At 45.5% G+C, this 26,484-nt stretch overlaps 1 protein-coding gene across 2 annotated transcripts in view; it reads left to right on the top strand.

Annotated features, from left to right (window-relative positions):
- The window catches only part of ARHGAP42 (Rho GTPase activating protein 42), a 160,743-nt gene that overhangs the window by 52,573 nt on the left and 81,686 nt on the right, over positions 1-26,484 (top strand). For both annotated transcript variants that reach the window (XR_014525172.1, XM_083499416.1), the window contains exon 3: positions 7,775-7,836. Coding sequence is in view for 1 of the 2 variants with exons in the window: in XM_083499416.1 (XP_083355542.1) it covers positions 7,775-7,836 (62 nt within the window). In the remaining variant the exon portion in view is untranslated. The remainder of the gene's footprint in view (positions 1-7,774; positions 7,837-26,484) is intronic.

Here is a 26,484-nt window from a genome sequence, read left to right as displayed (position 1 = left end):
GCTCCAGAGAAGCGGACACGGCGCAATGGCTCCAAACTACAAGAAAGAAGATTCCACCTAAACATTAGGAAGAACTTCCTGACAGTAAGAGCTGTTCGACAGTGGAATTTGCTGCCAAGGAGTGTGGTGGAGTCTCCTACTTTGGAGGTCTTTAAGCAGAGGCTTGACAACCATATGCCAGGAGTGCTCTGATGGTGTTTCCTGCTTGGCAGGGGGTTGGACTCGATGGCCCTTGTGGTCTATTCCAACTCTATGATTCTATGATTCCCATTGTCCTCTCTAGACATGCCGAGCTGCACTTTATTTATTTTTATTTATTTTGGGGGGTTGTTTTAAAAAAAATCGATTTTATTTTGACAAAGTAATAATCATAAATAAATAAGAATAAAAATGTGCACCCCACCACCGAGACCATTCCATTGTAACTACCCAACCTCCCAAAATTTCAACACCTCTTGCGATGTTGTGACCCCTTTCCGTTTTAACAGTAGAAATTCTGCAAACACCCACCACATCTCCTCAGAATCATTTCTCCTGCATATTCCCTGTCTTACCATAATGGCACATGTTAATATACCATTAATAGCTCTATCCCATACCTCTTTATACCGAGCTGCACTTTAGGTCCCAACTTCATCTGCTTAATACAGTCGTACCTTGGTTTTCAAACGCCTTGGGAGTCGAACGTTTTGGCTCCTGAACAGTTGAAAAATGGAAGTGATTGTTTCTGTTTTCAAATGTTCTCTGGAACCTTAACATCCGGTGTGACTTCCCTGGCTTCTGATTGGCGACAGGAGCTTCCTGCCGCCAATCAGAAGCCACGCCTCGGATTCTGAATGTTTTGGAAGTTGAACGGACTTCTGGAATGGATTCAGTTCAGCTTCCGAGGTACTACTGTACTGTTCTTAGTAAAGGTAAAGGGACCCCTGACCATTAGGTCCAGTTGTGGCCAACTCTGGGGTTGTGGCGCTCATCTCGCTTTACTGGCCAAGGGACAGCTTCCGGGTCATGTGGCCAGCATGACTAAGCCGCTTCTGGAGAACCAGAGCAGCGCACGGAAACGCTGTTTACCTTCCCGCCGGAGCGGTACCTATTTATCTACTTGCACTTTGACATGCTTTCGAACTGCTAGGTTGGCAGGAGCTGGGACCGAGCAATGGAAGCTCACCCCGTGGCGGGGATTCGAACCACCGACCTTCTGATCGGCAAGTCCTAGGCTCTGTGGTTTAACCCACAGAGCCACCCTTAGGGTACAGCAAAGAGTGGTCCTCATGTCTCCATCATGGATTACCCAGGTTGGATAGGAAAGCTTGAGAAGTAGGCGAAGGCACATGGTGAATGCATCCGCAGGATTGACCAAGGCTCCCCAAGATTAATCAACCTGTCTGATGTCTTGCTTAGGAACGTGTTTGTGAACTTTGAAAAGTTGTGACTCAGAAATAAATGTGTTGAGGTGGGAAGAGGGAGAGAGTGAGACCGAGAGCAAACAGCCGGTGCTCCAACCTTCCTAGATGACGTGAAGTCTGTGTCACCGAATAAATGGTTAGGAAGGAACCAGAAGCTGGTGGCAACGCCCACAAGTAAAAGTGCAACTTGCATGACGAGTACCAAATCATGCTGTGGTTAAAACCGACTTGTTTCCACAGAGATATAATCTGGAAGCATTTTGTCTAGCTGACTTTACAAGAAACTCAACTGTTTTACAAAGTACTTCCCTGAATATGAATGAAAATGCAAACAATATGTTCCTTACCATCTTCACCGCAAATGACTATGGCGCCTGCCAGTTGAAAATATTAAAAGTTGGTCCAGCGTGAATTGTATATCTGAGCTAATGTCAGATATACTAGTGCTGATAATAATAATGATGATGATGATAATGCTGGTGCTGCCTGTAATTTTACAACGGGTGATTTATTAGACCATACTTTATGTTTACCATTCGCACATTGGTTAAGGACTCTACATTGGTGGAGTTTAAAGTTCAGAATTACAGAACTGGGGATAAGTATGGTGGAAATTGACCGGGGGGCAGGGTTGTTATCAAAAAAGGGTGTATTTTGCATGCTTGGTGGACCTGGGGGTTTCCACATAGGCAAGCTGAGGGTCTCGACTGACATACCATCAAAGCATCCATTGTAGCAAGTAGTCTGAAACTTAACACATACGGACCTGACTTAAGCTGCTGGGACCATTTGAACACCCGAGTCTAAGAGGCACTCCTTTCCCTAATGGTCCCTCGATAACATTTAGATGCAGTGTTCCTGCGTAAAATGCAAAATAATTGCTGGTAAAGAATTAATGGTTATGCTTGCAAAGTATAAGAGGAGCTGTTTTCTAAATCACCAGTGTTGCAACACAATGTAGAAGTTCATGCAAGTTCGGTCTGTCTGTCTGTCTGTCTGTCTCTCTTTCATTGTCTCATTCTTCCACCCCCGTTTTGGAAAGCAAAAAAGCCAGCCTGTCCAAATATTTACTGCATAAATTTCTGAAACATTTCCTCCCCGTTTCTGTTTTCTGACTTATCATTTTATCTTGTTTTCATTTACCCCCATTTTTTTCCCTTGTTGTGATCATCAGACTCCCACATCATAGCATTTGTTCCATATTTTATTCGGAAATTAAATGTTGTTCCCAAAGAGGCTTCCCAGAAATACGTTGAGCTCCTGTAATGTTTATTTTCCTGATAAAACCTGCCTTTGTTCCCTTGACCCTTTCCATACCAGAGTGGATGGATTTTTTAAATATCAAGAGGACTTGAATCGTGGTTCTTCAACTGGTGGGTCAAGACTCCCAATGTGCCTTGACCTCAGCTGGATCACACCAGTGGCACCACCACAATCTCCCTTTTTCATGTGCTTGATTTTCTTCCGAAATAGCATAAAAGGCAGAGATAAATGGGGGTCAGATAGGAACGTTGACAGAGTCCCTTTATTTATAGCAGATGCAAAATACTTTGTGAAGTCTCATGGTCTCATCCATGCAGAACAAGGTGCACTTTCCAAAATGCCCTCTTCTCTATAACTACAAAAACACAGGAGACCTGCCCTCTTTTTGTACAGTGGTACCTCGGGTTAAGAACTTAATTTGTTCTGGAGGTCCGTTCTTAACCTGAAACTCTTCTTAACCTGAGGTACCACTTTAGCTAATGGGGCCTCCCGCTGCCACTGCGCCACCGCCGCACGATTTCTGTCCTCATCCTGAAGCAAAGTTCTTAACCCAAGGTACTATTTCCGGGTTAGCAGAATCTGTAACCTGAAGCGTCTGTAACCCGAGGTACCACTGTTTATGGTCATCCTTGAAGACAGGAGGAGAAATGGGATCAGAAAAAGTAAATTCCAAGAGGTTCTAATATTGTAGCTCAGGATTGAACGTGGGTCCTGGGTCTAACCAAGCTAGGAGACTCTGGACCAAATTGCCAATAAAACAAGCAGTTCAAATAAATCTGCTGGTTTTCGATTTTGAAATTCATATGTTTCCTCAATACGAGAGCGTGCTAGCTGGTTGGTATTACAAGTATAGCATATTGGTTTGTGGCTGAATTGAGACGTTGCATGATGGAGGAGCATGATTAAAACGCTTTGGCTGTGCAGCCACACGATTTAAAGGCCTCTTTGGTCTAATCAAAGGTCTGGGTAGACCAGCACCTTGTTTTGTCCAGTAGTCAAGCAGATGCACCTGGGAAGATGTTAACAGAACATGAAGACAGGAGACCTCTCCTGTAATTTTTGCCCAGCGACTTGTATTCAGAGGTGTGCTTCCAGTCCTGGTGGCAGATTATACTCATTATGACTAGTAGCCACTGATAGCTTCCTTCCTACATGAAATGGTCTAAGGTAAAGGTAAAGGGACCCCTAACCATTAGGTCCAATCATAGCCGACTCTGGGGTTGCGGCGCTCATCTCGCTTTACTGGCCGAGGGAGCTTCCGGGTCATGTGGCCAGCATGACTAAGCCGCTTCTGGAGAACCAGAGCAGCGCACGGAAACGCTGTTTACCTTCCCACCGGAGCGGTACCTATTTATCTACTTTCACTTTGACGTGCTTTCAAACTGCTAGGTTGGCAGGAGCAGGGACCAACAGGAGCTCACCCCGTGGCGGGGATTCGAACCGCCAACCTTCTGATCGGCAAGCCCTAGGCTTTGTGGTTTAACCCACAGTGCCACCCACGTCCCTGCTATGTCACCACCGTGAAATGGTCTAACCCCACTCTGAAATGGTCTAACCCCACCTTTAAAGCAGCATCAGGTAGCTGCCACCACCGTATCTTCCAGCAAATTCCATAACTAGTTTTACTATCCGCTGTGTTAAGAAGTGCTTCCTGTTGCTGGACCCACCACTGAGCTTCATCTGACCCCAGATTCTTGTATTAATAAGAGAAGGGAGCGGCCTCTCTATTTCTCCACTTAAATTTCTCTCTTAAATTTCCTTTCCCCTCCTCCCAAACATTCTAACCTTTCCCAACAGGGGCGTTGTTTCGGTTTCTTTTTATGCTGCAGGATTACCGTATTTTTCCGGGTATAAGTCGCCCCTGTGTATAAGACGTCCCCTATTTTGGGGGACTCCCAATTAAGGAAATGGAGGGAAATCACCCAGAGTTGTTGAGCTTTCTTTGGGGGGGGGATTGCCGACAAACACTCACCACCTGACAGCCACTGACAATCGCACACATGGCCAAAGACACCAGTTGTCCGCCGCAAGCAGCCGAAAATTGCCTGCCCAATTGCCGCAGCAGCAGCCGATCGCCTTGCCGCAGCCAACAATCACCCGTCCAAACACTGCTGACAATCTTCTGCTTGCGGCTGCCACCAATTGCCTGTCTGTATATAAGACAACCCCCAATTTTAAACCTTTATTTTTAATTTTAAAAATCTCGTCTTATACACCAAAAAGTACAGTATATCTGTTATGGGATAAGAGGGAGCTTTCTGTTCGGTTCTTTCTCTTCTTGTAGTGCGACATTAAGGAAAAGCCACTCATGCTGCAATCCCATGGATTTGCAAGTTAGGAGCCTATTAAGATGCTTTATAGAATGACAGAATTGTAGAGTTGGAAGGGACCACAAGGGTCATGTAGTCCAGGAATCTGCAGGAATGCAGGAATCTTTTGCTCAACGTCGAACCCACGACCTGGAGATGAAGAGTCTCATTCTCTACCAATTGAGTCCTCTCGGTTCTACGTAGAGAAGTCAGCCGATTGGTCCATCTGATTTAATATAGCTTGCTGACAGAAGCTCTCCCAAGATTTGGGACAGTTGTTCCCAGCCCTGCCTGCAGATGCCAGGAATTGAACCTTGGAGCTTTTTGCACACAGAACATGTGAGATGCTGCCCTTTCCCAAAGATCAAAGTGGTCCTTACACCTAGAATCTGGCTTTAGCAAGCATCCAAAACCTGAGGCAAATACTAAAGGACTCTTCAAGCCATCTGTCTCATGGGTTTGTGCATGTGCTAGAATTTAGTATACACCACCGCCTGTGTACATGGTGCCAGTCCAAGAACAGATATGGCATAGGCAAACTCAGCCCTCCATATGTTTTTAGGACTACAACTCCCATCATCCCTGACCACTGGTCCTGTTAGCCCAGGAATGATGGGTGTTGTAGTCCCAAAACATCTGGAGGGCCAAGTTTGCCTATGCCTGGATATAGAGGAAGGCAGAATGATAGGCAGGGTAAGAATGTAATTATTTTGATTGCACATACTTGGACATAGTTATAATAAAAGGTAGGGCAGATGTTGCAGAACTACAACTTCCATCAGCCATAGCAAGCAGGGATGAGGGAGTTGTGGTTCAGAAATATCTGGAGGTCCAGCTTTTTCGTTGCTTGCTGTTTTTGCGCTTGTTCATGTCGCTCTTACGCTTTCTTTTTTCTTTAAATTTCCCATGAAACCTATTTCCCCCCCCGACAGTCTGCTGTTTGTATTTCTACTTTCATTGACCCAGGAAACGGACATGCCATTCCTATACCGACCCCCCCCCCTAATTTTCCTGCAGTGTCTTATTTTGCCTAATTTATGTTGTATGCCAATGGGCTGGAATTGCCCTCTGTTTTTGTTTCGCTGGGGTGACTAGTAGATTTTAGGCACTCTCAGACTAACAACAGGCTCTTGAAACAACAAAAGCAAGGCAAAGTGCTTAATCGAGATACTTAATCAACATTGGGTTTATGTGTCATTCTGTTATGCGCTTTGTTTTCCAACCTTCGTGCTCGACTCCTGCGGGTTGCCAGCCTACCACTGAATGGAATGTGGCCTTATCCTTCAGTGCTCAGAAGAGAGCACCTCTTGATTAGAAAAACAGATGATTGCGCACTTCAGAGAATGAATATAAATGATATTTTCTTGGCCAGAATATATCCGCCGAAGAGACGGAAACCGCCTCTTTCTCCTTAGATGCTATTTCTTTGCAGTAATCAAATAAATTCAGGCAGGAGGATTTGGCAGGGAGTCTTGGTACCATTTTTGCTGGTGCACCTATCACTTGTGTTACATATAGGAAGAACACTGAAAATGGTACCTATCCTAGGGAGTTGTTCACCTCCCTACCACTGCATGGATGGCAGATATTCTGTACTATAGCCGTTATCAAGCTGGTGTCCTCCTTATGCTTGGGACAACTCCCATCAGCTCCAGCCATGAGCATGTTAGCCGGGGTTGATGGGAGCTGGATAGCTCAGTTGCTTAGAGCATGGTCATTTGAACCAACCTTTCAAAATCCATCCCGATTTACAGTGGTACCTCAGGTTACATACGCTTCAGGTTACATACGCTTCAGGTTACAGACTCCACTAACCCAGAAATAATGCTTCAGGTTAAGAACTTTGCTTCAGGATGAGAACAGAAATCGTGCTTCTGCGGCGCAGCAGCAGCAGGAGGCCCCATTAGCTAAAGTGGTGCTTCAGGTTAAGAACAGTTTCAGGTTAAGAACGGACCTCCGGAACGAATTAAGTACTTAACCTGAGGTCCCACTGTATATTCTGTCTCCCCTCTTTAATAAAAAAATATCCTAATTTGCAAAAAGGAGGAAATCTAATTTGCAGAGCTTCTATCATGCTCAGTTGCTTGATGGCAAGGTTGCAGGTTTGATCCCTGTATGGGACAGCTGCCTGTTCCTGCATTGCAGAGGGTTGGACTAGATGATCCTCAGGGTCCCTTCAAACCCGACAATTATACCATTCTATGATTCTGTTAAAAAAAAACATCTGGAGCATACTAGGTTGGGCAAGGCTGCTGTAACAAGTAGCTGTTCCCCTGCTCTAAACCACGCAGGCAAGGACCCAGAATGCCTGCCTTTCACACAAGAAGAAATGTAGGCTTAAAATTTGAATTCTCCCTGCAGGGAAACTGTGGCTTTTCTTGTTTTTGCTTTTTTATGGCATTCCCAGGGCAAGACTTAACATGTATACCATTTCCAAGGAAGGTCTCCTCATGCTGTACGGAGGACGATCTTATCCTCCCGAAACAGGTTTTTGAAGTGTTGAGCATTTGACTTTTGATTTCTGGGGCTCTTCCCAGAGGCTTCCATTTGTGATGGATTCGTTCCCTTGTGGAGAGGTCGGGGCCTTGCACTGTAGATTAAGAAAGGGTTCTTGAGGATAGTCCTGCGTGACAAATCTAATCCAGTTTCACTGCTGCCGTTCCCCTACCTCAAGGGGGAACCTTAAGAATTCATAAGCGCCACTTACTCCTTGCGTGAAGACCAGCAATCACTTTGCAATATAAAATTAATTCATTCTGCCTTGTTGTTTCCAACCCCTGCCCTCTTCTCTCATAGCCCAGTCACTGAAGGAGTTTGCCCGGTTATTGATTGCGGTAGAAGAAGAGAGAAGACGCCTGGTAAGTCTGTTCCTTCAGTGTTTTTCTTCTCCTGGAAAAGCTCCTGTTTTTCATTCATGTTTATGGAAATCTCAGCACGCAAGAATCTGGGTGGTTGTTGTTGTTGTTGTTTTCACTGCTTCCTGACAAACCCCAGATGAAGGCATTATTGGGAGTTCTGCACATTTTGCAACGTTGACCTTAGCATGCCTTCTACCATAGTGGGTGCCCTTGAATGCCAAAGTGTGGTCTGTTCATCCCAGATGCATACAGGAGATGGTTGTTGAGCTGTTGTTTAGGACATGGTCCGTAACGCAACAAACTTGCAAAAGCAAGCAGGCCTAGGTTTGGTTTGAGCCTGGACAGAACATCACTCGCTTCCTCTGGGGAAGGCAGGGTTAGAAATCCACACAATAAAATATTGAACTGAAGAAAACTTGCTTACAACAGATGCGGCCACTTCATTAATATTCTACTAGAGTATGAAGGTATCTGGAAAGGTAGGCTTTGGGGAAAGTTGCGCCCTAAACACTAAATACAAAATGAAACAAAATGTACATTTCAAGACTTAAATTCAAGTTCTCTTTCAAATTCCAGACTTTTAGATTACTTTCCTTTTCTGAAATGATGCTCAGCTGCAGCTTCGGGTGCAGAACTATGTAGCTGCTTGTCTTCTTACAAAATGGCTCAGTTGGTTAGCACCTGGAGCAGATAAGGCCAAGGTTGCAGGTTTGATCCCCGTATGGGACAGCTGCATATTCCTGCATTGCAAGGGATTGGACTAGATGAACCTCAGGGCCCCTTCCAACTCTACAGTTCTATGATTCTGAGATTCTTCCTCCTGGTGCTAGTGCCACTGCCTGCACCGGGAATTTGTGTGCCTAGTGTCCCGTCTTCAGACCACATACATTTGATCCTGTTTTCTAGACTTCAACCATAAGTGTGCATCCTTGCTGAAGATTACTTCTGGGAAAGGGAATGGGTGACAGGTGATGTGCCAGATTCTCAACCTAACTTTTCCAAGCGGCTTCCTAATCAGTCTCTTAATCTTAAGCCAAGAAAAAGTATTCTCTATAAGATCAAATAACAATATACGAATCAAGACTTTGAGATTAGACCACTGAAGAAGCTCGGAAAACTATCTTGGGAGTGTGCTACCTGCAAGCCCCAGTAAAAGGGCCCCAGTGGTGGTGAACAGCGGCCTCTTGATTACTTGGACTGCCAGGGCGAAACAGGTGCAAAACATTGGCACCCTGTCTACAACTTCCTTAACATCTATCTACAATTCCACTAGCATCTCTCGGTATTGTGAATAACACCGAACTTACCTTTTGTTGGTATCTTCATGAACTTATCTAAAAGACTGAGTTAAGCATTTGAAAAATCTATTGAAACCAGACATTATAAGTTCATCTTAGGTTGGGTAGGTTCAGTATCAGCGACAGTGACTGACAACTCTTGAGGCTTTCAGGTAGGGATTTATCCCAGCGCTTATGTGAGGATACTGGGGATTGAATCTGGAACCTTTGGCATGCAAAGCACTTGCTCTAATACTCAGTTTCAGCTCTTCCCTAGTGAACCACATCTCTTTCAGCTGCTGCCGCCACCACTGTCATCATATTCTTCTGTTGGGTTGTCAGCGGAGGGACATTTTATTTATCACACTTTTATCCCACTCTTCCCCCAAAGTGCTGATGGCAGCATGCCAAATTCTCCTTCTGCCACCCAGCTTTATTCTTGAAATAGCAGCTGAACCAAGCTCTTAGTGGTTCAGACTAGCATCCTTCCATAGGGCAGATTTGGCCCAAGGGCCTCCAGTTGCTAACTTGACATGTATGCATCATAGCTAAAAGGTAAAGGTAAAGGACCCCTAGACAGTTAAGTCTAGTCAAAGGTGACTGTGTGGTTGTGGCACTCATCTCGCTTTTAGGCAGAGGGAGCTGGCGTTTGTCCACAGACAGCTTTCCGGGTCATGTGGCCAGCATGACTAAACCACTTCTGGTGCAACGGAACACTGTGACGGAAACCGGAGTGCACGGAAACGCTGTTTACCTTTCTGCCACAGCGGTACTTGCACTGGAATGCTTTCGAACTGCTAGGTTGGCAGGAGCTGGGACTGAGCAACAGGAACTCACTGCATTGTGGGGATTCGAACCGCCGACCTTCAGATTTGCAAGCTCAAGAGGCTCAGTGGTTTAGACCACAGCACCACCCATGTCCCTATGCATCATAACTAGTTGTGTGATAAAGGTTTCTTTTGTTCAAGCAGCCCACTTATAGTACTAAAACCTGGCAGGCGCTGGTCACCATTCCTCTGTTGCTTCTGAAGTCTATTACAAGCTAAAGTTTAACAGGAAAGCTTTCAAACAAGGGAGTAATTATTTTCAAAGTCCAGGAAGAACATTAAAGTCTGCAAGCTATATACATATATAGTGAACTATCAGACTCCTTAAATATCCAGCATTCTTTCAGCTCATAGTTTTCCTTTTACGGTAATGGCATTGAGACGTGAAATTTTAAATGGGGAATCTATTAACCTTAGCGAGGTGCTTGCGGTGACCTTTTAAGTGAGAGCACATTTTAACTTTGACTTGTATGAAGAAAATATAATAAAAAGTCTTATCTCCAATATAAAGCCATCGGAACACCAAAGCAAAAGTTCAGATCGTCCTCTCCGCCCACCCCCCAACTTCTTTGCCAAGGATGCTTGTTAGCTTGCAGGGAAGGAAAAATGCAAACTACGCTTCTTGCGATGGTGGTCACTGTTAGCTCAGCATTCTCCTGCGAAATCCAGGATGTATTCTCACAATTCGCCCACTTTTTATGCTTCAATCCTGTGAGCCAGGTTGGACTGCAAGTCCAAAAGTTACCTGGTAAGCTTTGTGAGAATTGGAAATCGCATCTCTGTACCCTGACACCCTAACAACTGTTCAACGTTGGCTCTCTGTTGTATGTGTCAGAGATGTATAATGAATTTAGGTCTGGATACAATTCTTCAGGGACGCGGGTGGTGCTGTGGGTTAAACCACAGAGCCTAGGACTTGCTGATCAGAAGGTCGGTGGTTCGAATCCCCGCGACAGGGTGAGCTCCCATTGCTCAGTCCCAGCTCCTGCCAAGCTAGCAGTTCGAAAGCACGTCAAAGTGCAAGTAGATAAATAGGTACTGCTCCGGTGGGAAGGTAAACGGCATTTCCGTACGCTGTTCTGGTTTGTCAGGGGTCCCTTTACCTTTACCTTACAATTCTTCAACGCCATGCAAGCAGTCATTTGACTTAAAAACAGTGGTTCTCCCAATATCTGTTGCCCGCGGCTAATGGGACAAAAGATCTGGAGAGCAGCAGGGTGGTAAAAGTGGATCCAAGTTGTTTTCAATATTCGCTGCATGTTCAGATAGGCCTCGTTTTAAAAACTGGGAAGCCTTCAAACATGCGGCTCTCTCCCTTCTGTCTGAAACGGCAAAGGACTGCGCCATGTGGTTTGGGGGCATGCTAAATAGCTGTAGACAGCAGATCATGGTACCATCCTTGGATATATTAGGGTTTGTTTTTCAGTTTTCATATACAAGTACAGGGGCATGCTGGGTGCCTCTAATTTGTGTATAAGAGTTGGTGTCTTGCGTGAAACATTGCCATGCGAGCCACCTTAATGCTCTCTTGGAAAAGTGGATGGATGTTTTTGCCGGCAGAGCGGACTGCTATTGTAGCATTAGATTTAGATGAGTAATTTTTGTGCGCATTCAGGAGAGCACTCGTGATAGATGGAGATGCCTCTTTAATGCTCCCATCGTAGTCATTCACAGCCAGAAATAAAGAATACCTCACAGTCCGTTTTTTACTAGCCAATGAAAAATGGCTTTCGAAACAAACTCGGGTGCCCAGGAGTTTTTGTCTAGAACACTGCAGAGTAGGAGAAGAGAGAACCATGTATCTTTTTATATTTCTGAAACCGAGAGCTGCACAAAACACTGTTGTTCTTACTTACAGAAGATTAATAGAGCTGGAGCTGCCACACTTCACTTTTCTTCACTATCTGTAGAGTTTCGTTTTCCTTCTTTTTAAGGCAACACGGTTTCTGGTGCTGCTGTGTCCCTGCCTATCTGATGATCCTGTTCCCCTGCTTGGTCTGGCGATCCTCTGTATAGATTTCAAGGCTCTTCTTGAAGATGCACAAAGTAATTTATCTTGGAGAGCAGCTTATAAATAGTTCTTCCTTTTTTCTCTCATCAGCCTTCCATTTATCTGAAGCTCAAGGAAGATGAAAAGCATTAAGATGAGGGTGGGGAAGGCCAGAATAAGCCCTTGGGGACATATCTACATATATATAGATGGATTGAATCAAGATTGTTTAATAGTCATTCTCTTTCTCTAGAGAACTCTTAAATGTTGGTGGAGAGGGAAGACTTCTTAGCATCCTCTCCAAACTACTGTTGCCATAATTCCGCAGAAAGGTGGGTTATAAACATTTTAAATTAAAAACAAACGGACACCAATTTGGGAAGTAGCTAGCAGGGCAGCAGAACAGAGGCAGGCAGGAAAATGAACCCCAGTTTCTTTGCCATGGCCAGGCCTGCTGTCCAGAGGTTTTATTCTCTTCTCTCCATCTCTACCTCACTCTGACTTATGACAGAAGTCACTAGTTCATGCATTTTGTAGCAAGCCCGTATTCCTCCCTTCAGTTACCATATTTTTCCGTGTATAAGACAATGCTTTTTGCTTAAAAAAATTAGGCAAAAATTGGGCGTCGTCTTATACACGGATAGTGAATGCAGAGAGGGGACATGCGATTAATGGCAGCAGCAAGCAGAAGATTGGGCGGGTGACTGGTGGCTGCGGCAAGGCCTGCTGGCAATTGGCAGCAGCTGCGGCAATTGGGCAGGTGATTGGCAGCTGTGGTGAGACGAGTAGGCGATTGGCGGCTACGGCAAGTGGGCGGGTGGGCTGTTGGTGGTAGTGAGCGGGCAGACAATTGGCGGCTGCGGCGAGATGTGCGATTGGCAGTGGCTGTGGCAAGCGATCAGCAGTGGCAGGCAGGCGGGTGAGCGATTGGCGGAAGTGACCTCCTGTACCCCCCAAAAAAGCTAAAAAACTTAATTTCTTAATTTTGGGTTAAAAGAATAGGGGTCGTCTTATACATGGGGGTATCTTACAAATGGAAAAATACGGTACTTGAATTACATTTCTAAACTCACCTGTCAAGGTGGCAAAGGATGGAAAACAACCTCAGAATTAGTTACGTAGAACAAATGAGGCGGGAGCAAATGTGATCTTAAAAGCAGCAGGACTCAGTCCATCCTTAATCAAAGCTTTGATGTGCTTGGTGGAAGAAAACTGGAGTAGGAGCTGATACAAAGCTCTCTAGGAAGTGCATTCCATTATATGGCCGTCATAACTGCTTAGATCTTGACTATCTAAAGCCTTGGTGAGTTTACTCCGCTATTAAGGTTGTTTCTAGATGGGTATTATCCTCAGGTTGATGTCCCAGAAAGGAGAAAGCACACTGTACACATTTGCAAAGATAGTGTCCTTGCCAGGCTGCAATAGAGGAATTTCCTTCTTTCCTTTCCTCCCGTACTCAGAAGCTTAGGCTATGCATGTTGCACCTGGAGCAAGGCTTTCTAGTGCAGTGTTTCCCAACCACTGTTCCGCGGCACACTAGTGTGCCGCGAGATGTTGCCTGGTGTGCCGCGGGAAAAATTAAAAAATTCGAAAGATAGCTTCATATCCGGAGAGGCGGCCTTCAGGCGAGTTTTAATTTTAATTTTCCTTCTCCCACTTAATGCCCCACGCTCGCCCGAGCAGCTTGCAGTCCTCAGTAACCACGGCGACCCGAGGGAAGGGAGGGAACAGGGAAGTCGAGGGCGGCGGCGAGCCGCGATGACGTCAGTGGGCCGCGCCGCCTCGCCCTGGCACGGTGTGAGAGCCCCGGCTAGTGGCGCGAGCTTCGGAATAAGTGGGATCCGCGTGCGCGAGACCGAAATCGCGGGTAAGGAGCTCAGCCCTGGGCAGGAGGAAGCGGGGCCGCGCGTGCGGGCCACATCCCCACAGAGAGCGAGCCTCCCCCGGCCCACCACTCCAGGCAGGTCCACTCGCATGAGGGGGCGGCGATGGCGACGGCCAGCAGCTTGCCTGCAATGCCATCCCTCGAGCAGGCGAGGAGCCCGGAGGCTACCAGATGCGAGTCCTCTTTCCCACCCTGCTCGGGAGTCCAGAGCACTTGGTCGCATTCAGGATCTAGAGTGGGGAAGCGGGGCTTGTGTCTGGGCTGGACACATTGGGCTGCCTGTGCCGCTCGACCTGCAGGGAGAAATCAGGGTGGGAGTCATGACCGTGAGGCAGGGCTGCCAAGTGTGGCAGAAGAGGACACGGCCGCCGCACCTGTCCTTAGGTAGGAGCTTCTTCCGTGTCGACCTGCTGCCCTAAAGTCTTGGCTTTTTGGCGGTTGGCACAGAAGGAAGGCAAGGGGGAGGGGAAAAAATTGAAACTTACACTTTCGTGCGTCCCTCCCGGCGTGACGCTGCGCGCTGACGTCACGGGGCTGTAATGGTGGTGTGCCTCGAGATTTTTTTCATGAAACAAGTGTGCCTTTGCCCAAAAAAGGTTGGGAAACACTGTTCTAGTGCAAAAGCCTGAACTGCCCAGAGATCACTGTGGGACTGTTTTGTTTTATTTATGGGATTTTTAATCTACTGTTCGCATTGAGGCCCTGAGTGGTTTCTGAACAATACAAAAAATAAATAAATACAGGTTGTGCAAAAAAGTGCAAATTAAAATCGAGTGCGGTTTCAATTCGAAACCAGGTGCCATAGATAGGATTGGACGCTAGGTGTGCCATATCTCCTGCTCTGCCCAGTATGTGGTGAGCATTAGAACAGACCTCCTCAATCTCAGCCCTCCACATGTTTTTGGCCTACAACTCCCATGATCCCTAGCTAGCAGGACCATTGGTCAAGGATGATGGGAATTGTAGTTTCAAAACATCTGGAGGGCTGAGGTTGAGGAAGCCTGCATTAGAACATTAAAACAGCAGATCTGCCCTCAAGATCTGCGCAGCTAAATCTGTGTAGTGTTTGCTGGATGGGAGCAAGCAGTGCTTTTTTCTGGGGGGACGCAGGGGTATGCATATCCCTAAACATTTTGTGAATCTAATGGGAGAAAAAACTAAATTCTTCTCTAGCACGGTGAATCGGCAGTTCCACTGAATAGTAGAGCGAATTGTCAGTTCCATTGCTATCCCCAAAATGGTTTTTCTTGAGTCAAAATGAGAGTACCCCTAAATATTTCTATTTAAAAAAAGCACTGGGAGCAAGTGTGCTCAGTTTTAAGGTGCTTTCATATGAGGGCTTAATGTTGGGTAAAGGTAAAGGTAAAGGGACCCCTGACCATTAGGTCCAGTCGTGGACGACTCTGGGGTTGCAGTGCTCATCTCGCTTTATTGGCTGAGGGAGCCGGCGTACAGCTTCCGAGTCATGTGGCCAGCATGACTAAGCCGCTTCTGGCGAACCAGAGCAGCGCACGGAAACGCCGTTTACCTTCCCGCTGCAGCGGTACCTATTTATCTTCTTGCACTTCATGCTTTCGAACTGCTAGGTTGGCAGGAGCAGGGACCGAGCAACGGGAGCTCACCCCGTCGCGGGCATTTGAACCACCGACCTTCTGATCGGCAAGCCCTAGGCTCTATCCATTGAGTTGTTGGCAGTAAGGTGTTACCTAAAAAAAAAGAAAAGGATTTTTCCTGGAAAGGGCAAGTCTAGATTAAATGGGTAAGGGTACCGTAGGTGGGTGGAGGAGAATACAGCCTGGCCTTTTGATGCCATTGCAGGGGGTTGGAATGAGATGACCCTTAGGGTCCCTTCCAACTCTCCAATTCTATGAGGACACTACAAAAAAAGAAAGAAAGAAATCCTGCATGCATGAAGAATATCTATCTCATCACAGTAAACGCCTGTTTGGAAGCATCCACAATGGACCCCAGCTAAATAGGAAAGCACATCCTTGCAGACTTTCCCAGTCCTACCGGGAGATGCCAGGAATTGACTCTGGTACCTTCTGCATGGGAAGGAGATGGTCTCCTGCAGAACAATGGACCTTCCCTACATGAAGGTGATGACTGATTTCATGCAGCTCTGGGTAATATAGCCAAATAGTGGCATGTATGTTGAGCAGTGAACTGACCCTCATCCCCTTTCTAGTTGGGTAGGGTGGAATTTAGAGAACATCTGTGTTGCCACGTTCTATGAGCTTCCATGCTTCCTTTGTTTCTGTTTATTGCGTTTCATGATTAGCAGCAGGCTAAAGAGATCTGATAGCCAATTTCATGTGTTCTTAATCCAAGAGATTGAAATCCAGATCAGAGCTGCTGTTGACTCGATGGGAACAAGAATAGGCTTTGTTTGAGGCACCCTTTGGGGAGCTGTTGGGTTTTTTCCTTCTCTTCTCCCTGGTGCTTGTGCAGGAATTGACTGGCTTATCCTGGGGTCATGATAGAAAGTGAACCAGGTATGCTAGTGTCATACGATATGCTTAAGTGTTTGGCTGCTCTTTCTCCGAGAGCAAAGTGCTCTAAAACTGTTCCCGTCTAAGAAGCTTTTATTTTTAACCACTGTTTTAACAGTGACACGAAACATTCCATTCCAAGCTGAACTGCGAGTTCCGTTTCAGGATGAAGATTATTGGAGCCAGAAATGCACAGATCATGGGAACTTGGGGGGTTGGTCACACGTAGTGGTGCTGTGCTTTGGTTTCAAGACTCGGGAGGTTTCTGCGTCCAATTCAGAGCAAACGAACAACCAGGAGGAGCTTTCTAGCAAAACAAGCTTCCCTCTCCCTTCCCTTTGTGTACGTCAAGAGAGTATGTGGTTTTCACAGGCATGTAGACAGGGCAAATCAGGAAGGAGAGTGTGCCTCCTCCACAAGAGGACCGGAGGTTGGCAACACGAGAACAGGGCCTTTTCTGCAGTGGCTCCCTGTCTGTGGAATGCTTTCCCCAGAGAAGTTCGGCTGGCACCTTCATTATACACCTTTAGGCGCCAGGCAAATATGTTACTCTTCAACCAGGCCTTGGGCTGATTGACATCTTACACCCCTTTTAAGTGTGTTTGTTGTAGGAGGGGGAGTTATTTGTTTGTGTTCCCCTCTTCATTTTTTAGCATGTATTTTGTGTTTTTATATACTATATTTTTATGCTGTGAACAGCCCTGAGATCTCTGGTTGAAGTGTGGTATACAAATTTAATAAATAAAATAAAATAAAATAAATGTTTTGCCAGGGCATCTGAAGTGCCAGCTATTTCCACTGCCTTTCCCCCTACACCGCAATTAATAACTTGGGCCTCCTCAGTGGCGTAGCGTGGGTTGTCAGCACCCAGGGCAAGGCAAGTAATTTGCGCCCCCTAACCCGTGGATTTGCGCCCCCTAATCCGTGGATTTGCGCCCCCTAACCCGTGGATTTGCGCCCCCTAACCCTAACCCCCAGATGTTGCGCCCGGTGCGGCCGGCCCCCCCTGCACCCCCCACGCTACGCCACTGGGCCTCCTTATGGCTAGCATAGCGGGAGGCAAATGCAGTAGTGGGGAACACCTGGAATGTTGAGCCAGGCAGGGTCCCGTTCAAACCCTTGTTTCTTTAGGTAAAGGTAAAGGGACCCCTGACCATTAGGTCCAGTCGTGGACGACTCTGGGATTGCGACGCTCATCTTGCTTTATTGGGCAAGGGAGCCGGCGTATAGCTTCTGGGTCATGTGGCCAGCATGACTAAGCCGCTTCTGGCGAACCAGAGCAGCACACGGAAACGCCATTTACCTTCCCACATTGCATTTTGACGTGCTTTCAAACTGCTAGGTTGGCAGGAGCAGGGACTGAGCAACAGGAGCTCACCCCATCATGGGGATTCGAACCGCCGACCTTCTGATCGACAAGTCCTAGACTCTGTGGTTTAACCCACAGCGCCACCCACGCCCCTATAAAACTTTTGCCATGACTTGGATTCGAACCGAGGTTGCTGCGGCCACAACACAGAGTACTAACCACTATATGAATTTGAACACCTCAAATACCCCCTTGTGATGTCTAACATATTCTTGAGGTTGTGGAAGGCCCCAGATTTAAATTAACACAGATTGTGTAGTGTTGCTGTGCCCTTCCACCATTTGTTTTCTGTTTTTCCTCTGTCGGCATTACCTTGATTTTCAGCCCTATCACTCAAGAAGCTTTTGATGTAGATCTCTTGTATTTTTGCCAACTCCCGTGTAGGTTTAAAAAAAGCCCCCTCTGTCTCCTTTGTTTCTGACCACTGAGATGCTATGATTTAATCCAACCCGTTACAAAGAGAGCACAACAGAACACAACCACCCAGGAAACTTTGATCTTCAGTCTGAAATGTGTGCTTTCGTTTTGCTGCGTGGAACCCCTCACAACCCTCTGCCGGCAAAGATATTGCAAATCGGGTCTTCCCTTAAAGAGGGCATGTATTGTGATGAGACCTGGAAAACCGACACCCTGTGTTGTGGGTGGGTACATTTGGACGGCCACAACACCCGATTGGTAGGTTCCTCGAAGCTGGGTGCAATCTGGCCAATGGGACGCAGTCCAAACGGTTCGAGGGACCTATTTATGCCCAGGCACGTGACCCAGAGCTTCCTCTTTTGGCACATGCATTCGGAACACCCGCCCACCTCTCCCTACTTTTAGGGCTTTGCGCTTGACCTTGCTATGTCGTCGTGTGTCATCTGTCGTTGGGACAGGGGCACGGCAGGAATTTTCCCCACTTGGCTGATTGGCTGTTTCCATTTGGGTTTTGTCTGCCGCGTAGCAAATCGTCACAACTTGTAAGGTTGCGGATAGGCACTGGTTCAGGTGATAGGGATGGGAGAACGCTCTCGCCATCCCTGTGTGAAGGGTATTCTGTTAAAGGAATCCAGGGACTCGGTGGTTTGGTCAACCCCTGAGAGGGGATTGTGCCCGTGCCTGAGTCCAGGGGGGCATTTGGGTGGCAGAGTTAGCCCGTTCCTGGCTTTCTGCTTATCCAGGTGTTCACCTTTGGCTGACCTATGCTGTTGCCCTGGGTCAGCGCTACCTGCATGGCAGAGAGCTAGTCGAACCAGAGCCTATGCAACCAGTCACTTTCTGTAATCAATAAAGTTGTGGCCTAAATTCTGCCAAAAACCAAAAACAAAATTTGAGCCATGTGTGAATTTATTGGGGGGGGGGTCTGGGTCTGAACACTCAAATAGCATTGATTGTAGGGCATAATGCCCTTCAGGGTTTTACTATTTCCACTTCACTTAATAAAACCTTTCGCTGAGGTGGCAGAACACAACACAGCTTGCATAGCTTTCAAAACTGCCATGAAATTATTATTATTTTTTTTAAAAAAAAGGTGCACTACACAGCTTGGTGCGCTCTCTCTCTCTCTCTCTCTCTCTCTCTCTCTTGAAACACATCCTCTGTGGGAACGAGATAGATAATATTACCAGGCTGGGTTCAGCCAAAGTGCAAACTGATTGTAGCATGGGATTTCAAACGGCAAAGCCACTTGCCTTTTCTCATTTATGAAAGCAATCCGTTTCTCGTCCTTTCCCTCGAAGCTGTCTTCTGAAACGATGAGCGCGTCACCCCCTGTCGGGAACAGGGCACTTAATTTTCCCCAAAATGTAAGAAGTTGGTGTTGTGCTTTCAAGTGCTCGTGTAATTTAGCTTATCTGGGCTTCCTCAAACTCAGCCCCCCAGATGTTTTTGGCCTACAACTCCCATGATCCCTAGCTGGCGGGACCAGTGGTCAGGGATAATGGGAATTGTAGTCTCAAAACATCTGGAGGGCCGAGTTTAAGGAAGCCTGGCTTATTCAATAATGGCTACTAGTCACGATGGCTGCATACTACCGACAGGATCAGAGGCAGATTGCTTCTGAATACATAGGGCAGGCATGGCCAAACTTGGCCCTCCAGATGTTTTGGAACTACAACTCCCATCATCCCTAGCTAACATGACCAGTGGTCAGGGATGATGGGAATTGTAGTCCCAAAACATCTGGAGGGCCAAGTTTGGCCATGCCTGAATAGGGGGAAATAGCGGGAGAGGACTGTTGCTTTTGGGTTTATTTATTTTTCTTTATTTCATAAAATTTATACACTGCTTGATTGTGACAACAGCAACAATTCCCCAAAGCGGTTTACCATAGACAACTTTTTGTTGCTGAACTAAATAGGTTGTGTAGACTGGTCCACCAGGGATGCCTTTGATGTTATTAGATCCTGGAAGGTAAGTCGGAACTGAAGCTCAACCAACTCAGACATCCTTCTCCATGTGCCCTCTCTGAGGGAGGTGTGGCAGGCGGCAACCAGAGAACAGGCCTTTTTAGTGGTGGCTCCCCACTTATGGAACACTCCTAAGGGAGGCCTTCCTGGTACCATCATTGCCTACTTTTAGTGTCAGGCAAAAGCGTTTCTTTTCAGCCAGGATTTTGGCCTTTAACTTGGAGAGTTTTAGATAGCGCTGCCTCCTTTTAGTGCGTAGGATGTGTTAAACCATATTTTATATACATGAATGGTTTTTAGCTTTTATTTTGCTTTGTTTTATGCTGGCTTTCACTAAAGGAAGTCACTTTGATTTTACCTTTTGTAAAAAACAGCTCACCTAAGGTCACCCAGCAAATGCATGCAAAGGTGAGAATCCAATTGAGGATTTCTGATTCGTGACTAAGAAACTGCTAAATGGATCCATTGGCACAAGGATTTCTGTGCTCACTCCTCATTTGCTCTGGAGGGTTGGAATCTTGCTCCTTTTGAAAGAGGGACATTTTTTGGGGGGGGGGTCACCTGTCCGCCTATTTAAATTTTATGAAAAAGATAATGAGGTGTTAGAATGAGCCCATCACTTGACTATAAATGTCTTTTTCTCTTAATGCAAGGATGACTCTGAAGTTCCTTTCAAGTCTCCAGGAAGCACAGACTTACTCCCCCCCCCCCCCAGTCGTGAGAGATTTGGCACCACAGTGCCAGTGGCATCTTCTAGTAGTAGGAGTTTGATAGTTATATACATATTCTGGCAGAGTCAGGCCACCACATGCAAAATTCTAAAGTGTTACAATGTTAGTGTGGGACTTCTGTATTCCCTTAAAAGTGTGTGTGTGTGTGTGTGTGTGTGTGTGTGTGTGTAAAACTATATATATGACACCAGTTTTCTTCTTCCCCTGCTATGAGTGAAGCTGTGGGCAAAATTTAGGGTTGCTAGGGGCCAGGAAAAAATCATTTAGGAGCCAGATACAGTCTTTAAGCAACTGCTTGGCCACCCATTCGTATTACAGTGGTACCTCAGGTTAAGTACTTAATTCATTCTGGAGGTCTGTTCTTAATCTGAAACTGTTCTTAACCTGAAGCACCACTTTAGCTAATGGGGTCTCCTGCTGTCGCTGCGCCTCCAGAGCACAATTTCTGTTCTTGTCCTGAAGCAAAGTTCTTAACCTGAGGTAGTATTTCTGGGTTAGCGGAGTCTGTAACCTGAAGGGTATGTAACCTGAAGCGTATGTACCACTGTACATTTAAAAATAACTGTGCCCCTTTTCTCAGGATGTTTTTATGGCGTGCGTAGTGTGAATCTGTGTTCTGACTCTCCTGAATTGAGGACTGCACAGTAGTCTCTTAAGTTTTAAGGGCTCCCAGGCATGGTACCATTACAAACAGCTACGCTGATTTTGGCTGGGTGCCTGGACATGTTCATTCATGAAAACGATATTTTAAAATACTACTTTCAATTACTTTCTTCCAGCACAACAGTTACGCTTGGATTCTTTCTGTTCTTTCTCCTTAACCCCCCAAACAGCTTTTTCTGTGGGTCAGTGCTGCTCAATGTAGAGGGGCCATGAATACAAAATCATTTCTCTCTTAGCCTGTCTTCAAGCAGAGCTTTGTCCTGATCTTAATGCTGTGGAAATATAGTGCTAAGGTTGGGAGATAAGTTTGTCCTTCCTCCTGGCGTGAAATTTGAATCATCGGATGTCTTCTACAGAGTCTGGACCAGTTATGGATCCAGCCCTTAGGCTGAATACCAATCACACCCTTGGTTTTGCATTCATGCAACCATTGGCTTTTTTTAAACTGAGCCTAGAAATTGGGGGTGGCGTTGCCGTTGCATCTGTAATATCTCATTAAAGCATTTATATTCTATGCGTTAGGTAAAAGAGCTCCCAGAGCAGTTTACAAAAATCAGTGGGAAGACATTGTTGCCTTACCAGGACCAAGATATGTGTAGCTATGGCCATGGTACCTAAAGGTAAGGTGAAGCGGACACAGTCTCCAATCTGTTCTAACAAATGATCATATATTGTGGGCATCCATCTGTCCTTTCAGGGGTGAAATCAGATGGCTGCATTAGCAGCACTGAAATGAGCTCCTTGGGGCGCAAGCATAGGCAGTGTGGTTGGAGGCCCTGGGCTGCCCAGATAACAAGGCCCATCACTTGACCTCACTGATGTGGTCCAAAGGAAAGCAGAGCAATATGTTTCGCACCAGCCTGGCTGCAGGAAGTGCTGGAAAGAGGCACACAAGGCACCATCCAACCATCTTAGGGACTGTGGATTTCTGTAGGGTTTGCTCCTTAGCCTTTTCTTCTCTCAAAGATATCCTGCAAGGCAGCGGAGACTTGGGATCAAAGGTAGGCAACCTACCCCAGAAGAAGCACGACATGTCCCCTACAAGAGGCACTCCTCTTCCCTTAACACCCCATACACCCCTGATAGTATCTGTTGTTGTTGTTGTTGTTGTTGTTGTTTAGTCGTGTCCGACTCTTTGTGACCCCATGGACCAGAGTATGCCAGGCACTCCTGTCTTCCACTGCCTCCCGCAGTTTGGTTAAACTCATGCTGGTAAGCTTCAAGAACACTGTCCAACCATCTCGTCCTCTGTCGTCCCCTTCTCCTTGGGCCCTCCATCTTTCCCAACATCAGGGTCTTTTCCAGGGAGTCTTGTCTTCTCATGAGATGGCCAAAGTATTAGAGCCTCAGCTTCAGGATCTGTCCTTCCAGTGAGCACTCAGGGCTGATTTCCTTCAGAATGGATAGGTTTGATCTTCTTGCAGTCCATGGGATTCTCAAGAGTCTCCTCCAGCACCATAATTCAAAAGCATCAATTCTTCGGCGATCAGCCTTCTTTATGGTCCAGCTCTCACTTCCATACATCACTACTGGGAAAATCATAGCTTTAACTATACAGACCTTTGTTGGCAAGGTAACGTCTCTGCTTTTTAAGATGCTGTCTAGGTTTGTCATTGCTTTTCTCCCAAGAAGCAGGCGTCTTTTAATTTCGTGGCTGCTGTCACCATCTGCAGTGATCGTGGAGCCCAAGAAAGTAAAATCTCTCACTGCCTCCATTTCTTCCCCTTCTATTTATCTGGTCAGCCATTATATCCTGAAACACTTCTCTGTGATGCTATTCTGCTTCAGTTGACTTGCTGAAAAAGAAAACCCAACCCATGTTTGTATTTTGTTTACTTCAGGCTGTTAACATTTCTAAAAAAATAAAAATAAAAATGCAATTAAATGTGTTTGTTCACCTTGCACGTCGACCTCACAAGGAGGAACAATTGTGGCCACAGTTCCCCTTTTCTATGAATTCCTGACGTACGCACTTCATGAAGATTTGGCTTGTACCGCTTGTGGGAAGGCTGGAATCGGGGAGCGGGGTGGGGAATCAGTGACCAGCAACATAAGGTACTTATTACAGGCTTTTCTTAGTAATTTTTGAGAGCCAGCATTTGGGTGCCTGGGAATGCTTGTGTGTTTTTCCTTGTTAAGATGACCTCATAAACCAAAACCTCCTCTTGTGACATTAGCATTTTGGGATCTCTTGTGTTTGCTGAGTTCCAGATCTTGACAGAGGTACCAGAACGTGCCAACTTATTTTTCTACGGTATCAAATTTAATAATCTCTGTCATTTTAAATCTGTGTTCTACAGGAAACACAGCATTCATTTCTGTATTCATTCATTTCTGTGGTGTAGTAGAGAGCTTTTATTGCAGCTTTTGAGTAATCCACACACACCCTTTGGTACAGAAGAGGAATGGAAGGCATACTAAACCCAAGCCAGCCATGCCTGAAACCCCATGAACCTCCTTGGCAGTGGGACCTCGGTTGTCAATTCGACTTCCGAAACGTTTGACAACCAAGGTGCAAAGAGCGGTCAGCAATTTCAATTGAGAAAATTGAGAAAAACACAGCAGAAATGATTCAGCTTCCAAAAAGCATTTACTTCCGGGTTTTCGGTGTTCAAAAACCAAAACATTGGCTTCTGAGATGCTCGAAAACCAAGGTACCACCATACATCAGACAAATTCTTCGGGTGACCTTACCTTTGGGCAAGTAGTAATTGGAGAAAGGGCCTTTCCCATGGAACTACCCAAATTATTGAACTCTATCTAACTTGGCCACATTTCTTTTTGTTGGTATAGTTTCATTTTTGTTTGTGTGCTTGGCATGATTTTAGGCACCTGCCAAAGTTAGTCCTATTCTTCTGCCCAACCTTTAATGGTATTCCACGATATCGAGCACATTTTGATTTTGCTGCTTTATCTTGGGCCTTTAAATCTAGTGGAGCAACAATTTCTCTGCTGTCTTCATTAGGTGTTGTAATTTTGCGGTAAAAAATTGGCTGTGCCACAATGTCTATGTGTAAATTATCAGTAAGGATACAATTGATCTCCCCAGAAGTTGCTGTTTCCAAATAAACCAACAAGTTTCAAAATATCATTCCTGGATTTGCGTGTGTTTGGGTAGTGGGACGAAGCAACAGAGAACAGCAAGAGAGAGAATTGTTTCACAATTAGTTATTAGGGTGTTTTTATAGTCTGGTCTTCTGAGTAAGAATCTGGCAGATGGTGAAACAACAGACCAGTCAGCACTTTGAGGAGGGACTGACGTGTTCCCATTTCAGAATCCAAACTTACTCACTTAGAAAATCCTGCTTTGGGAAAATTACATATCTACTTGTGCAGAGAAATGCCCTGAATATGCAATGTTAACTTTCTGGTAAGCTGGAAATCCCTGTGGCTGTAGTAGGGAGGTTTTTGCACATTACTGATGAGGAGGAATAGCGTGGCTGAAAATAGTTCCCAAGAACCACTGCTGGAGCTCTTCAAGGAATTATAGTAGGGTTAGACCAAGCTGCCTATCTGGTGCTTGATTATAGGTTCACCTTTTGCACGTATTTTTGGAAAAGGATGCACAAATAAGCTCACATTTAAATTGTACATGTGTTTGCATGTACTTCTTTACATAAAATGCATGCTTTTCAATGCATTCCCCCACAAACTATGCATTTTGTACTTTATCCCTTATGTGAAATTTATAGTTTTGTATATTTTTTGCATGCCATGAATTGCAATCCGTAGAAGGGCGTAATCGGAGAGTTGTCTTCCAGTCCGCAAGCAAGTTTGGAAGCATCACATTGGGTTCGCCCAGTGCAAAAACGAGAACAGATTCCTCCCCATCCCTAATTTGTAGTATATCTTTTCAGGGTTTGCTTTTGCTATATAATACTGAGTTACAAGTAAGTTGTAAAGCATGGCCGTGAAACCTATTGCAGAGAGGTCTCATTGACGGTGTTTGTGTGTGTCGTTCTTGTTCCATATGGATAAGGTACTCTGATGGTAATTGATTTTAAGAGTAATGACTGGCATGTTAGCCTCTTTTCCCCCAGTTCAACCGACAGCTTTAAGCACCAGCTATCAAAATATCTCCAACAGTTCATTTGGTATGTTAAGTAGAAGGCGATTATAACAGATAAAAATTACCCACCAAATTCAAATTATTTGTGGGTGAGGCGGGGAGAATAGCTGTATTAAACTTTGCTCCAGACAGTCGTCTTGCCCTTGTATCCCACAATTAGCACTGAAATACATCACTGCTCAAACACTAAAACTTAATTACTCTAAAACAACTGCAGTTCTGGGAGTCTTAAGTATAATGATGTTTCTTCTCTTTAAATATTTATATGCTTTAAACCAAACAACTACAACTACAACGAACCCAGCTTCAATCTCACAAATGGGGAATTTTGGGGACAGATGGAATGACTATTTAGATTTCCTATCTAGAGAGATTGCTAGTAATAAATGTAGTGGGAACAATCATAGCAGTTGGCCAGAAATCATATTTTTTAAAAAAACAATTTCTTCGTGAATATGCAGTGCAATATATTTTAAACAGGCATCTGGGTATACTTTATGCATATATATATATATATTCATTTTGCACCAAGCTAAACCAAACTCAATATCAGGAAAAGCTTGATTTTGCAACTTGTGTTAATTATATGTGTATTGGTGTGATTCTACTATTGTTAAACATGGGAAGGAGTAAAGGACAATCTTTTCCCCAAATTCTTCATTTGTGACTTGCTTCAGAGTTTAGAGCCAGATTAGGGCCTTTTCAGTGTGGATGCTCTATGGAAATACATTTTTTCCACAGCCTACTCTTCTGTCTTTGAGGCCCCAAGTAAAAACTGTTTTATCTACTGCTTCCATCTAAGTCATACTTAGAGAAGAACCAATGAAATAAATGGACACAACTACCGTATTTGTTCAAAGAAGAAGAGAAGAAGAAGAAGAGTTTGGATTTGATATCCCGCCTTTCACTCCCTTTAAGGAGTCTCAAAGCGGCTAACATTCTCCTTTCCCTTCCTCCC

This window comes from Podarcis liolepis (assembly GCF_965112155.1).
Source record: "Podarcis liolepis genome assembly, chromosome: 4".
Classification (NCBI taxonomy): domain Eukaryota; kingdom Metazoa; phylum Chordata; class Lepidosauria; order Squamata; family Lacertidae; genus Podarcis; species Podarcis liolepis.
The sequence above is the reverse complement of the archived record's forward strand: the minus strand, read 5'-3'. Positions and strand labels throughout refer to the sequence as shown.